At 41.1% G+C, this 15,593-nt stretch overlaps 1 protein-coding gene across 1 annotated transcript; it reads left to right on the plus strand.

Annotated features, from left to right (window-relative positions):
• Positions 1-13,304: 13,304 nt before the first annotated feature.
• LOC108104639 (multifunctional esterase) lies at positions 13,305-14,069 on the plus strand. The gene is made up of 2 exons (XM_017210815.1): positions 13,305-13,381; positions 13,485-14,069. Exons 1-2 carry the CDS (start codon positions 13,337-13,339, stop codon positions 13,719-13,721), a joined length of 282 nt encoding a protein of 93 aa, XP_017066304.1. The 5' UTR covers positions 13,305-13,336; the 3' UTR covers positions 13,722-14,069.
• The last annotated feature ends 1,524 nt before the right edge of the window (positions 14,070-15,593 follow it).

Below are 15,593 nucleotides of genomic sequence, written 5' to 3' on the forward strand. Positions count from 1 at the left end.
CACTCAAAAAGCACATTTTTTGAGATTTTTCGTAAAGTTTTATGTATGCGAAAATCGGTCTCTCCCGATTTGTATCCCCAAATTGCAGTATTTTCCTTATTACAAAGCCAAAAATGGTCATATCGTGGAATGTTATACCTCGTTGAGTTCGTATTTAAATTCCCCGTCGAACAGTGTACCACACTCAAAAAGCACATTTTTTGAGATTTTTCGTAAAATTTTATGCATGCGAAAATCGGTCTCTCCCGATTTGTGTCCCCAAATTGCAGTATTTTCTTTACTACAAAGCCAAAAATGGTCATATCGTGGAATGTTATACCTCGTTGAGTTCGTATTTAAATTCCCCGTCAAACAGTGTACCACACTCAAAAAGCACATTTTTTGAGATTTTTCGTAAAGTTTTATGAATGCGAAAATCGGTCTCTCCCGATTTGTGTCCCCAAATTGCAGTATTTTCTTTACTACAAAGCCAAAAATGGTCATATCGTGGAATGTTATACCTCGTTGAGTTCGTATTTAAATTCCCCGTCGAACAGTGTACCACACTCAAAAAGCACATTTTTTGAGATTTTTCGTAAAGTTTTATGTATGCGAAAATCGGTCTCTCCCGATTTGTGTCCCCAAATTGCAGTATTTTCCTTATTACAAAGCCAAAAATGGTCATATCGTGGAATGTTATACCTCGTTGAGTTCGTATTTAAATTCCCCGTCGAACAGTGTACCACACTCAAAAAGCACATTTTTTGAGATTTTTCGTAAAATTTTATGTATGCGAAAATCGGTCTCTCCCGATTTGTGTCCCCAAATTGCAGTATTTTCTTTACTACAAAGCCAAAAATGGTCATATCGTGGAATGTTATACCTCGTTGAGTTCGTATTTAAATTCCCCGTCAAACAGTGTACCACACTCAAAAAGCACATTTTTTGAGATTTTTCGTAAAGTTTTATGAATGCGAAAATCGGTCTCTCCCGATTTGTGTCCCCAAATTTTCAGTATTTTCGTTATTACAAAGCCAAAAATGATCATATCGTGGAATGTTATACCTCGTTGAGTTCGTATTTAAATTCCCCGTCGAACAGTGTACCACACTCAAAAAGCACATTTTTTGAGATTTTTCGTAAAGTTTTATGAATGCGAAAATCGGTCTCTCCCGATTTGTGTCCCCAAATTGCAGTATTTTCTTTACTACAAAGCCAAAAATGGTCATATCGTGGAATGTTATACCTCGTTGAGTTCGTATTTAAATTCCCCGTCGAACAGTGTACCACACTCAAAAGCACATTTTTTGAGATTTTTCGTAAAGTTTTATGAATGCGAAAATCGGTCTCTCCCGATTTGTGTCCCCAAATTGCAGTATTTTCCTTATTACAAAGCCAAAAATGGTCATATCGTGGAATGTTATACCTCGTTGAGTTCGTATTTAAATTCCCCGTCGAACAGTGTACCACACTCAAAAAGCACATTTTTTGAGATTTTTCGTAAAGTTTTATGAATGCGAAAATCGGTCTCTCCCGATTTGTGTCCCCAAATTGCAGTATTTTCTTTACTACAAAGCCAAAAATGGTCATATCGTGGAATGTTATACCTCGTTGAGTTCGTATTTAAATTCCCCGTCGAACAGTGTACCACACTCAAAAAGCACATTTTTTGAGATTTTTCGTAAAGTTTTATGTATGCGAAAATCGGTCTCTCCCGATTTGTGTCCCCAAATTGCAGTATTTTCTTTACTACAAAGCCAAAAATGGTCATATCGTGGAATGTTATACCTCGTTGAGTTCGTATTTAAATTCCCCGTCGAACAGTGTACCACACTCAAAAAGCACATTTTTTGAGATTTTTCGTAAAGTTTTATGAATGCGAAAATCGGTCTCTCCCGATTTGTGTCCCCAAATTTTCAGTATTTTCGTTATTACAAAGCCAAAAATGATCATATCGTGGAATGTTATACCTCGTTGAGTTCGTATTTAAATTCCCCGTCGAACAGTGTACCACACTCAAAAAGCACATTTTTTGAGATTTTTCGTAAAGTTTTATGAATGCGAAAATCGGTCTCTCCCGATTTGTGTCCCCAAATTGCAGTATTTTCCTTATTACAAAGCCAAAAATGGTCATATCGTGGAATGTTATACCTCGTTGAGTTCGTATTTAAATTCCCCGTCGAACAGTGTACCACACTCAAAAAGCACATTTTTTGAGATTTTTCGTAAAATTTTATGAATGCGAAAATCGGTCTCTCCCGATTTGTGTCCCCAAATTGCAGTATTTTCCTTATTACAAAGCCAAAAATGGTCATATCGTGGAATGTTATACCTCGTTGAGTTCGTATTTAAATTCCCCGTCGAACAGTGTACCACACTCAAAAAGCACATTTTTTGAGATTTTTCGTAAAATTTTATGTATGCGAAAATCGGTCTCTCCCGATTTGTGTCCCCAAATTGCAGTATTTTCCTTATTACAAAGCCAAAAATGGTCATATCGTGGAATGTTATACCTCGTTGAGTTCGTATTTAAATTCCCCGTCGAACAGTGTACCACACTCAAAAAGCACATTTTTTGAGATTTTTCGTAAAATTTTATGAATGCGAAAATTGGTCATTCCCGATTTGTGTCCCAAATTTTCAGTATTTTCCTTATTACAAAGCCAAAAATGGTCATATCATGGAATGTTATACCTCGTTGGGTTCGTGTACCACACGCAAAAAGTACATTTTTTGAGATTTTTCGTAAAATTGTTCTACCCAAAAGTCAAAATTTTGATTTTATACTTAGTATATTGGAATATTTCCCACAAAAACGCTAGAGATTGTTGGAATAAGGAGTGTCATACCTCTTTTATTTGCTTCTATTTCAATCCATTTTAAACCGACATTTAAATCTATTTTTTTATTTGAAAAATAAAAGGTTTTACTCTTGCAATTTTCCTGCAATATTTAGGAAAAACCACTTTAACGTATGTTATAACAGATATAGCCAAAAACTCAAGAATGGGACCAGTTGGGGAGGAAAGTATAAGATAAATCATGTCTAAACCGCATTCGTTTTATTTATTGCAATGTTTAAGAATGCGAACCGCCCACACGAAAATGTTTGATGAGCGAATTTTAAATATTGCGACGTGGAGAACGGTTTCTCGAGAAAAGGCCAGAACATTGCCACATTTTATTTGGTTTTGTGGCTGCATTTGACGGCGACGGCTGCGCTTTAATTGCCAAATGGTTCAAGGCCACTTGGCGTCCTCTTGCAAATTGGAATTCGCTGTAGACGCCAAAACAGCAAGATGCACGGTCGGGGAGGACACCTAAGTACAACGCTCAGCCGCAAAGTGGGTCAGCAGTTGGCCTGACTGAACCACCAAATTTTCATAAACGCCTTTTAAATCTCCTCAGTCTCCTCAGTTTCCCCGCATAGATCCCCTCTTCGTTTGCCTCAGTGACTTTGAGTTTTTAATATAACTGATTCTGGCCACATTGGCGAATGGACCGTTTCCAAGTGGCCGCCCGCTGCCAATGTCTTTGGTCCCTTGGCCCTTGGCCCCTTGTCCTTTTGGCTCTTGGCCCCTGTCAGTAACCGTCGAAAGAGGAAATTGAATTGCAGTCATGATGTTGACATTGCGTGCAACAAAATAACCCAAGACGCAGGACCAACCACTCAGCTCCAGGCCCACAGCTATGTAATTCCCCTGAGTAACCAGCAGCCCGTGGCCGGGGGTTCCGGGTACGTCTACGCGTGCATTGACATAAGATACATTATTGCAAATTGTTTCGATTTCATAAGAAATTTTCCACAACAAATCCTTGAACGACATTTTCGCCTGGTGCCTGGAAGTTGGGGGGATTACGATTGCCACTGCTGTTGCGACATGCAATCACATGGCGCCCCATGCAGCCCACCCTCGCCACAAAGGCCACCCCTGGCATTCTCGCATTTTATGTTATTTGTCGTGCATTTGTTTCGCTTTTTGTTTCGCAGGGATCCTGCAACGAATCCTGCAACGGCAGGCCACTTGTTCTTGGCTGCTTGGCTGCTGCCCAACGGAAAGTAAGCGAAAAGCCTTTTCCAGCGTTTTTCATTTAGCGAAATGAGCAGCCCCGTCTCGATAAAGAGTTTTCACCAGCTCAAAATCAATGAGAACTGCGGCCAAAAAGGAAATCATTTGTTATCGAATCCGGCTTGCTGAGAGGGTGTGCCTGTGGCTGTGAGTGGGTGGGCTGAAAGTACATGCGCCAAGCAGAGAAGAAATTTAACTTTTTAACCAATCCAATAGATGTATTACTAAGTTCTGAATCTTATTTTGTTAAGGGGAACCATTTACGTTTCGTTAAAATAAAATATTCCATTCCTCGTTCTTAGGATAAATGGAAGGAATTTGAAATGGTTACGCTTGTCTGTTCCCATCGCTGGACTAGGAGGTCATGGCAACCCCCCATGGCATCCCAAATCCTAACAGAACCTTCCGTCGGACACATAATCAGCGAGGATGTGCCAGGACTTGGATGTGTCATACATGATTTACATTTTTCGTCCATAGAAAATTATATTTTATGGGGAACTTTGCTTAACAGTTGTTCCCCAGTCTTTCGAAAACAACTTCTGGGGGTTTCAAGTCATAAAAAACGGAGGAAAGAATACCAACTGAGCGCAAGCAATACCCTAAAAAGTCATGATATGTTTATACTGGATAACTCTTAAAGTGAAACCATTTCTTTTCCATTAACGAAAAGTATCTTTTATGAAATAAAATCTAGTAAGTGGTATCTATGAAGTCTATCATTGCCCCTCTGTACCGATGCCAGCAGCTCTTAGCTGGGATTGTGGCGCGTCTGTTGCAACAAGCAGATCATGTCCTTGTTAACACGCCATAAAAGCTGTCGCAACATGTATATGTCGATAAGTCGGGTTCAAGCCATCTGAAATCGAGTGTCAAACGGGGAATCCCCATCCAGCGCAGGCTGTCAGAGTCGCAGACAGGGCCAGACATGGCTTGGCTCGGATTCCAAGGAAGTAAAAGTCCGAAAAGCGAATACTTTCTAGCTGGGCCAAACCAATTGCCAGTTTATTACTTACAATTTATTGGTAAGGACAAAAAGGGCGAAAAGCTAAGAGAGGGCGCCTGCCTGGGAGCCGTAAAAAGGCGGCCAACAAATATCGAGGAAACCCAATACTTTGGCCAGGACAAGCTAGAAGACGAAAAGTCAGAGAAGCCTCCAGAACCCAAAAGAGTTATGCGGGTAAACAAAGTGCACTGCAAGAATATTGTTTAAATAAAATATTTATTTATTTCTGTAACTGTATTTGGAGAACATTAGATTGGGTGACCACGCACACCCCTTTAGCCACCCCAGCCACACTTTCAGCCCATAAGTCTCAGCCCTTTTTCGGGAAAACGTTCTTATTTGGCTTTTGTAATCGCATCATAAACGAATAACAATGAGTTATGGCCCGGAGTCCATGTGAGGGACTTTCCTCGAGAGGAGCCAGCCTACTCCGCAGTATTATTTTATTTATTTATTTTGTAAATTTTGCATTTTTGTAAGCCATTCAAACACTTCAAACGACGCTATTTTTCACATTTTATCACCAATTTATTTTTGCTACGCAGCTAGGCAATGACCAACCCCGACCCCCTCCCCGAAAGGGGAACTGCATTTATTACTGGAATGTGTTTTAAGTACTTATATATACTATATAATATACGTCTTGGTACTTGAGTGTAGTTATTTGTTTGCTTTAATGACCGAAAGCCAAACCTGAGCTAGTGGCAAGCCATAAACCGCTTTTCATTTTAGATCTTTTTTTTTTTTTTTAATTTTCGCTTGCCTCTTGCGGCTCATTTGGTCGCGTCCTCTGCTGCGGCTGACATTTAATTACTTTTTCTGGACTTTTCCGCTTTTTTACTGTAGGTATATTTATTGCATTTGCATTTGGCTAAGTGCACTTTAGATGAGCCAGTGCAGGGGAGGGGAATGTCATGTTCAGAGGTCAATGGAGGCATAATTACCCGACTGACTGTAGACTGTCGCTGCCTCGCTACCTCGCTACCTCGCTGTTTCGCTGACTTTGGGCATTGGCGCATTAACATTTTAATACGACTCGCAGCGACTCAATTAAGTCGCGTGGACAACGCGGCGTATGCGGAATGAGCGTTGAGGTGGCGCGAATTTCATCAGCCCAAGGGTCGCACGCTGTTCACTCCCCTACAGAGTAAAGTATACAGCTTTTATACTTTATAATAATATATTTTAGTAGAGTAATATTAAATAGAACTGTTTTATTCGTGGAACATGCCACATCCACTTGACATGCGGTTATGCGGTTATTCCCCGAACCGTTCAAGGACCGAGCTAACACCCAGTGTTTATCGAGTTTCGGTGTAAATACTCACTCATATATCAGATATATCTGGTGTCGACTTATCGGACTGCAACTGCACTGCGGTTATGCTCAGAGTTCTGGGTAAAACTACTCTTCGCTGTTTACACTTCCACCGTACAAATATCGGTATCGGAGGAATACGGATGTGATAAGTCTAGCCGTTTTTGGAATGCATATTTGCTTGTTTACTGATATGTGGTATCAATTGCGAGCCATTGTTGCACCATATGGTGGGCTAGGTTTTGCAACAGTCACAAGGTGGCAGTCTCTTCCCCTAAATAAGCTTACGAGGGACAGGAAATGGGGATTATGATATGTTAGTTGGGTTGTTAATACTCTAGTTTCCCAGATTCTTATCTAGAACGACCTAAAGTCGTGCCATATTCCTTCACTTTTTTAGCTAATCAGGTAGTTTTAGTAATCAGAGTACAGTAAGTGAGGGTTTCAAGGTCGGCTTGGGGGTTCAGTGCACTGCGATATCTCCGTTCCCTGTCGGTTAATCGTAAAAATAGTTTCCCAGCTCGCACGTACATATTTAATTTATTTAAAAGATTCCGCCGACTGCTTAGCCTGCACTTTGAGCATTATCATAATCGATTGACGTCAATTTGTATTTGTTTTCGAAACGAGTATTTAAGGAAAGGGGCTGGGGTGACCGGGTCGTTTGTTGATCTCCGTTTGGCTTGTTATGCTCGCTGTTTGCCGCTGAAATTAAGTTTTAACCTGGCCAAGCTATTTTTACATCCGAAACTGCGAGTCTCGTGGGTGTTGGCCTCGACAGATTCGCGGAATTCATTTATCAGAATCAAACATTTGCTGTTGCGGTTCAATTGTTTCTCAGTTTCGCAGTTTCGCAGTTTCCCAGTCAGTTAATTTATCTACTGCCGCAGGAAGTGGGACAGGGGCTGTGTCTGCGGCACATGTTTCGATTATTTTTATGAAAATTAAAATGCGTTTGCGTGTAATTAGCCGGAGGAGCGTCACGATGTGTGGCCCACATTTCCAGGAAACATTCGCTCATTGCCATTTTTGTGAGACGCCGATGATGAGGTAATCTTCGCGGAGAACGTTTGGTTTTGCAATTAGCAGTTGGTGGCATTCCATCATGCCACACGCCCCACGCCTCAAAGAGTCTGACTCACGTGAGAGAACATCTGTACTCTTTATCAGGTGCTCACTGCCCTCAGCACATCTGTACTTAACTAACTTAGAAGTAGAAAATGAATTGCCACACCAAGACAGCTGTTTTTAGCTGCGATTTCGCTGCTGATTCAACGAATTCTCCTTATAAGATCAGCAATTTAAATACAATTTAATGCTGAGAGCACAATGGCTCATTGAACTGCTGAATTCCATTGCGAATCCAGCAAATAATTCTCACGGGCGGCATTAAAACATTCATCTGGCTGTCAAGTGCAATCCGATATTCGATATTCGATATTCGGGAATATAAATACATTTCAGCGGGCAGACGAATAAACACACTCGTGGGCTCGGGTGGCAGGCGAATTTATTTTAAAAATGTTCCAAAGAATTGCGTTTAAAAATAATATCGCGAGAGTGGTGTGGCATAAATCAATTCTGGGCTAATTAAAAACATGTTAATTGCCGTATTTATTTACTGTTAAATATATTCCGCATCCATATAGCTGTGCATATTCATTCATAAATCGAAAGTCTGCGCCTGCTGCCGCGGAGCGTGGCGCATAAATTACGGCTAAAACATTTTGATAAATGCCCGAGTGAACGCTGATTTTGAAATAAATAACTTTCGAGACATTCGAGACGTCTGAATTTGGCAGTCACCAGTCTGACCTTCGTGCTCATTAGGGATTCGCTTGCAAGTTGCCAGCCGCCGAGATAAATTGCGCCAAAGTCCGCACAGATCCGGATCTACAGCCCCAAAACCAATTCGCAATGCACTTGTTAATGAAGTTAACCATATTGTTTGTTGACTGTAGTTCGTGCCAAGGTGCATATATCTATGTGCAGCTCCAGATATGGATTCACAGATCTACAGAGAAAAGCGCGACTTGTTGCAAAACACAAACAACCGAGGCAACAGAACCAATAAACACGTCAGCTTAGGAGCCATTTCAGAGAATAATACAGAAATATGGCTGAAACAGAGTGCTAGATGTGGTTTTTCCTGTAAATATTAGTTAAAGTTTAACCTTAGCCAAGCAAAATGATCATCCATGATAAGCTTACAGGCAATCTTCCACCTTAAACAACGTTTCCTGAGGAACCCCCTGGAATGCATGAAATCCCTGACTGAAATGCAATCCATCGGCGGGTTCGTTTACAGTCTAGCCTCTTATACAACGAATGCAGAAGCGAACCGCGGCAGTTGATATATGATAATCGCCTCGGCGCATGTTTCTTTCTGCACTCAAAATACAATTATTTAGATATATGGAAGGCGGGCAGGTAGATAATTAAGTTGGGGAGAACCGTTACCTGGGCTTTGTCCCGAAGGCAGCATATTAACCGGAGGCTATTTTTAGATCAGCTCAGATTTGGTACAAGCTAATCGTCGCATTTCATCGCATTTGTTATGTGAGCACTTAAAATGATAATTAGACAAGGCACATAAGAGATACAAATCAAAAGGAGTTCCTTAACCCCAATACGAAACTTTAGAACTGTGGGTTAAGGTCAAGGCCATTTAATTTTGCATTTTTCTGGGCAAGATTAATGCTCCTTAACTTGGGTATAAATAAGTGTTTGTCGTTTCAAAATCGAGTTTTAAAATAGGTTCTTTGAACCAAGCGGCAAGTTTAATGGCTGCTAGGCGTTAATTACTATATCTTTTATTACCACTTCTTAGGATTATAGAATCTAAAGAAGAAGAAGTTGATTTCACTGATTCAATGTCACAGATTTTCATTTCATATTTTTGACCCCTTTGCATAAAGTATCGACCGATCATATAACTACCAAATGATTCAATATCTTTCAAAACACCGTTAAACTTCCATATAAATGCTTGCAATTGGGTTAAAAATTTATTCTCGAGAGCGAGCGGGATGGAGGGTGGAGGGCGCCAGGGTTGCCACTCTTCGTTCCGCCCTGTTCTCATTGTTGTTGTTTCTTTACATTTATCACACATTTTAATTTGCAATGGTGTTGTTGTCGTTCTTGAGTTGCCGTACTTTCTGCATTATTTATACGAAGCTTTATTGTTGTTCTGCTGACTGCTGTTTTTTTTATTCGCCACTGTGTTAGGGCAAAATATTTGGTTTTTGTTTCTGTTTTGGTTTCTGTTCTCATTGTCAGTCGCCGCGGCTCTTTGTGTTTTGATTACGCAAATTAAAAGCGTCTAGACAGGGCACACGAAATGTGGAAATCGGGAAAGTGGGGAAGACGGACTGATCAAGGGCGGGCGGCCTCGAGGGATGAACCACTGACCGACAGCGGTACCTTATGCAATGGCTTTCATGTTATGGCCGTCATGTTTGTTATGTTATTCACCCATTTCGTTGCATTCCCTATTAAGGATACGAAATTACGATCAACTGTTAATGGGGCTCATAGAAAGTCCAAAATATATGGTATACCAGTTATGTTTACATTTTTAACTAATTTACAGCTATGTACTCAGAATACGCAACGTTGCCAGCAAGAGAAAAAACAAACAAGAGTTAAAAGCTAAATAAAATGCAGAGCAAAGTTCGGAATAATTTAAGAGAATAAGAAACATATCACAATTACTGGATTTAAGCCCAGAATATTGCATCCCAAAACATATAACTATTACCCCAACTCTTTTTTAGTTTTCTAAACAGCTTAGAAGATCTTGTAGCCGTTAGCCTATTTCCAGTGCTTATTAAACTTCCAACGTGGATGCTGCACCAATTAGCTTTCTGACATGTCAAGATCGGGAAGGAGATCTATCGATTATTGGAAAACCTCCGCCATTGTGAAGCACGTGCGGCGCAGCTTACTCGTTTGTTGGTAACAAAAATCTTTCTGTTTTGTGGTAATTAAATGGTTAAATTAAACGAAAAGTGAATAAATATTAAAGGGAAGTGAAGATGAAGCAGCGGGTACTTCGATGTGTGCGGTAACAAATCTAAATAGTTGGTTAAACGCATTTTTGCAAATTTTGTGTACGTGTTTTTTGGCGTTGCCTCTCCTACCAATACCAGTGCGCGTTCGTGGGTGTGAGTGCGTAAATATGAGCGATGAATCGATATTAAAGTTGTAAGTGCGTAAATGAGAGAGATGAATCGATAATAAAGTTGTGATTGAAATAATTTTTTTTTATTTTTTTTTAATGTGTTGTTAAGTGTAATAGTGTTAAAGTGTTATTGTGTTATAGTGTTAAAGTGTTAGAATGATACCAAGTGATGAGTCGCACTAAAAGTGCACTTTAATTTAGATGAGAACTATTTTGTCGCCGCTGAGTTCGTTGATCTCGTCGTCTAACAGCAAAGTGGTAAGTGACCTGTGACACCAAATTGACCCCAGACATCTGGTAGCGTCTTCTCGGGGATTGAGAGGTCGATGCCTTTCACTTCATTACAGGATAATTAAATGTGTGCGATGATAATTTCATTTTACGCTTTATAAGCCCCAACTGCACATTGTCCTCTCGTCCCCTGCTACTCCACGTGAGTGTTGGTGGAGGGGGAGGGGCAATTAATGCGCCCACAAGCGAATTTCTGCTGATAACAAGTGGTATTCAGAGAGCCGGCAACTTAATTAGCCGTCTGGGCGAGCGTGGGATATAGCCAAGGCTAGCGTATAAATCATACCATATTGACTGGCGGTTAAGGGAATGATTTTTCCATTCTCCGAAATTTACAGCCCACAAAAAGAGGTCATTAACAAGGAACAGATGGCTTTTCAGCTTGCATTAAGCCTACTTACTCTTAATAATATATTCTTTCAAGTTCCTGAAATAATAACACGCGGATCTCCTGCAGTTTAATATACTTTTTATTACTTGTTAAACCTTTCAATACCTTTCATATATCGAAGATATATAGCTGTATGGCTTACTCTAGTCTCATTATCCTAGTTAGGAAGGCATTTCTCACCAATCAGCACTCTAGTATAAGCTTTAAAAACTTTTTGGCTCAAAAGGGATTCCCATCTCGCACTTGGACTGTTTAAAGTGGAAATACCCAGTCAGCAAGAGTTTGCTTTTTATTCGATTTCGTTGTAATTATTTACATCGAAGACCGAGTTGACGAGACGCCACGAAGGCAAATACTTGGCCTGGCGGGGACTCACAATTTCCAGGGACGCCGATGATGATGCTTTGAATGCCAAAGTGGCGGCGGCGAGGCAACTCGTATACCTACAACTGTCTGTTTTTATAATCTATATCTGTGGGATTGTCGTCTTGCAGTTGCCCGTTGTCCGTTGCTGTGCTGTTGCCTTTGTTTTCTCGGGGTTTTTGTTTGGTTTTCGTTTTGTTATTGCTGTCGTCTGAAGCGCCTTATCGGCGGCGCCTCCAGAAAATATGTCACACGTACGCGTCAAAATTTCTCAGAAAACAAACCGCAAAATAAGCTTGATACGCCTGATATGATACTGATACTGATTATGCTGCGTTACTCAGGGCCCCCGGGGAATGAGTAATTTCCATTCGAATAATTTGAAAATGTCGTGACTTATGAGTCATAGCAATAGTTATTAAATGGTTTAAAAATAATCTCAAACCCCACTTAATGCTAGAAAACAAAACCATAAATTTGTTTGTTCCGTAAATAAGAGCTGAAATGCGACTCGAATGGACTTCCTGAATGCGACTGCGAGATGAAAAGGGTATTCCCGAGGAAAATAAATAATAAAACCACATCAAGGTGTATGAAACTCACATGCGCCATCGCTTTTATTGCATTTGATGAACATTTAATTTTGATTTAATTTTTAATGATGCCACAAACAGCGCTCCGCAGTCCCATTGTTGCGACTGTTTTTTGGGTCTGGCTACGTGATAATCGGGAATATGGCCCATTACTGCGGCCACCCACAGACGAGCCAATAACAATGACAAACGATGGTCGTATGTGGGTGTTGCCGTGTTTTTTGTTCGCTGTGTTAGCTGCATCTGCACTGCCAAATGGCTTATTTATATATTTATTTATTTATGTTTAAGGCTTAACGATGGCCTGCCAAATAAACAAATTAACTCCGAAAAGCATTGAATTTGTAATTACATATATTTATGGCTGCGTGTGTGATGGTTCAATGTAATTGTTTTGTTTATCATTGTTGCCTTTATTCGTGCCGCGTAATTGCGGATTGGAAATGCAGCAGCCATAAATCAATTACCTTAATTTCCCCATTCAAATTGCGATCATCCGTTTAGCAAGTGCACTATGAGTAGGAATGATAGTGGACTATCACTTCTTTGAATCTAAAGCAACTTCCAACTTTTGGGAACAGATAACAGATAACAGAGCTTCTACAGTGGAATTAGGTTCATTATAAGCCGGCTGAGGGAGATAAGAGATGCGAAGGCATAAATAATGTTTCGTTTTTATGGCAGTTACATTCCGCTGCTGTGTTTTCGCTTTTGTTTGATATTGACCTTGTACTTTGCGCAATTACTCAATATTTTTCCCGCAATAACAACTATATCGGTCGCAATGCCATCATTCCACTGCTCGGTCGACTGGACTGAACTGGTTGGTTAATTATTAAGTTATTTATTAATAGACTCACGCCAGAAGCATGCACGGGGCACGGGGCACGGGGCACAGGCACGGGAGCAATTAAGCGATTGTCAACAATAAAATTTATTAATAATATATAATGAATGCCCGACAACCAACTTAGATGCTATCGACCCAAGGCAGCCCAAGATTTGTGTTTGGATAACAAACATTGTATGTAGGAGCTTCTCACGAGATTCCATTGGCATTATGGTGGCTATATAAACTGATAGAGTCTGCCATAGCTCACCTAAAGTTTACTTCAACCTGTATCTGAGGAGTTCCCCTAATAATGAAAGTCGCTGTACTATCCTGGATAGCTTTGGCAATGCTAGTGGTGAGGTCTCCTTATTCCGTTCGATTCCCTACAACCCCTGAACCTTGAGGGAGTTAAATACTCATTGATTACCTGCACTAACCAAACTAACTCCCTTTATTAGTGCTTCGCTGAGGCCCAAGTCCCGAACCAACCCGACAGTGCTATGGGTGCCGCCCAAGGGGGCATGGGCGCGGCGGCAGGGGCTGGCGGACAAATTGGGGCTCAAGGCAGTGGATCGGCCGATGCCGCCCAGGACGGACCCGGAGCCGGGATGGCCGCTGGCATAGGAGCGGGCGCCGAGGTTGGCGCCAGTGCCAATGCCCAAGCCGGAGGGGCCGGAGCCGGCCGCCGACGGTAAAGGCGGTACTCCCGTTTGAAATTCCAGCCGCTTGCTTTGCTATTTGTTCGGGGCCCTCGCACTTGTGCACTGGAAAAAAAACAAGAAATTTCCGGAATAAACCACAGCTGGATCTTAAAAATTGTTAACTTTATGGTTATCGCACTCTCCGCGTTCTGAAACCCAGCGATGGCGCCAGTTTTTTATGGGGCTTAGTGTCATAATTGATTTGGAATTGCGGGGTGTCGCCACGTAACTTGCTACCTCCCCGTCAGCACTCACCACCCTTTCTATGGAAATCGGCTCACTTCAAATAAAAAGAAAACCAGCCAAAGTACAAATCGTTTTGGCAGTTTGAATTCCATTTAATCTCAGGTGCCTTTGCCTCGGGGCCAAAATATAAATAGAAAACTCATCAGCAAACGTTAAAAATATCATCAGAATTTGCCACAAATCGGGTGATCAATAAAAACAACCAAGTTAGTACATCAGATAAACAGAGAACGAAAGCGAAGTCCGAAGTTTAATTACCTTTGCCCTACAAAAAATATAGTTTAACTGATATTTAAATGATATTAATAGCTGGTTTATAGTTACTATATTCCCGTTTAAGCTATAATTTCCCTAGCATAGGGTAAACTTATTGTAGCAAAACTTTTCCCAGCACTTGTGTAACTTTCCCATAACTTTCCGGCATAATCCTGCATTTGAACTTGAGAATGGAACTTTGGCCTGCATAAGAGCCCAGTCCTTGACGAGGTCCACGTTGGGTGGCCTCACTTGTCTGTCCATGCCGCCGAACCCCTTAGATAAGAATTCTTTCACCTGTCCACCCCCACGCCTTGCTTTCGCCACCTGGCCAACTGTCTCTTGGAGCGATTATGCCAGCACCAGCACTGCCTTACTGCGGCGCTGAACTTGAAAGTGGTCACGTGCGAGGCGCCGATATAATTGCCAATATTATCGCTGGCGCGCTGCGAAGTTCGAACTGATAAACATATTTCGTGCATAACACGCTCGTACAGTGGGGCCAAGTTAGGGGAAACTGTCGGAATAAAGTTAAGCTGTTTAACTAAGCTGAATTAAAGGTGTAAGAAACTGTTAGTTTTCCCTGCTGTTATGTGCTATAGAGAGTAGCAAAATTCACTTAATTCATGATATAATATCATGAAAGTTTTTAACTTCACACAGGTACACTGTGAGCATGTGTGTTGTCTGACCCAATTGTAGTTTCCACGTGCCGCGTAAAAGTTATCTTTATGTTGCTTATGGTGCAGGGAACCAGCTAGCTTCCAGCTATTAAAATTGATAAACTACCAAGATTTCCATTCCTGCAAGTGCAAGACCCACTTTCCCACAATTTGCTTGCTTCTGAGTTATTTATGCAAATTGATTTTGCCTATATGGGATATATTTCTTCGACTGGCGCCTGGGTTATTGGGAAATCGACCATAGGACATTATCCAGAGCCGGGCCAGACAGTCGTAAGATATTCGTCATGTCACTCGTAAATCATTCACAAATCGCACTCACGTGAGTTCATTGGGCCCTCGGTTCTTATCGCGGCTGACCCGTTTACATATATGAATGCCTGATGTACCTGCCAGCTAATATGTACATATACTAATTGTGTGCTCTAATCTCTGCCAAAAGTGCGCATTAGCAGAGCGAATTACGTTTTAGCCAACACCAAAGTGGGGCAGCATAGACGTGGCCCAAATTGACTTTCTGTAAATCAGCACATTAGGCTCTTGGCTAGAATTTATTGGAAATATTATTGCCTAGCTAATTGAGCCCATTATTATATAGAATTGTTTAAGAATTAGCAATCGATGTTTTTCTAACAGTCAATAAAATGTGTTTGTTTTCATGAAAGAGAGCAAGTTGAACGAT

The sequence above is a fragment of the Drosophila eugracilis genome, unplaced genomic scaffold (assembly GCF_018153835.1).
Source record: "Drosophila eugracilis isolate 14026-0451.02 unplaced genomic scaffold, ASM1815383v1 contig_2088, whole genome shotgun sequence".
Lineage (NCBI taxonomy): Eukaryota > Metazoa > Arthropoda > Insecta > Diptera > Drosophilidae > Drosophila > Drosophila eugracilis.

Excerpts from the sequence above, each read along its gene's own strand:
- LOC108104639 (XM_017210815.1), top strand. The coding sequence starts at position 13,337 with ATGAAAGTCGCTGTACTATCCTGGATAGCTTTGGCAATGCTAGTG. Across the intron at positions 13,382-13,484 it reads TAGCTTTGGCAATGCTAGTG|TGCTTCGCTGAGGCCCAAGT; the intron begins GTGAGGTCTCCT and ends TCCCTTTATTAG.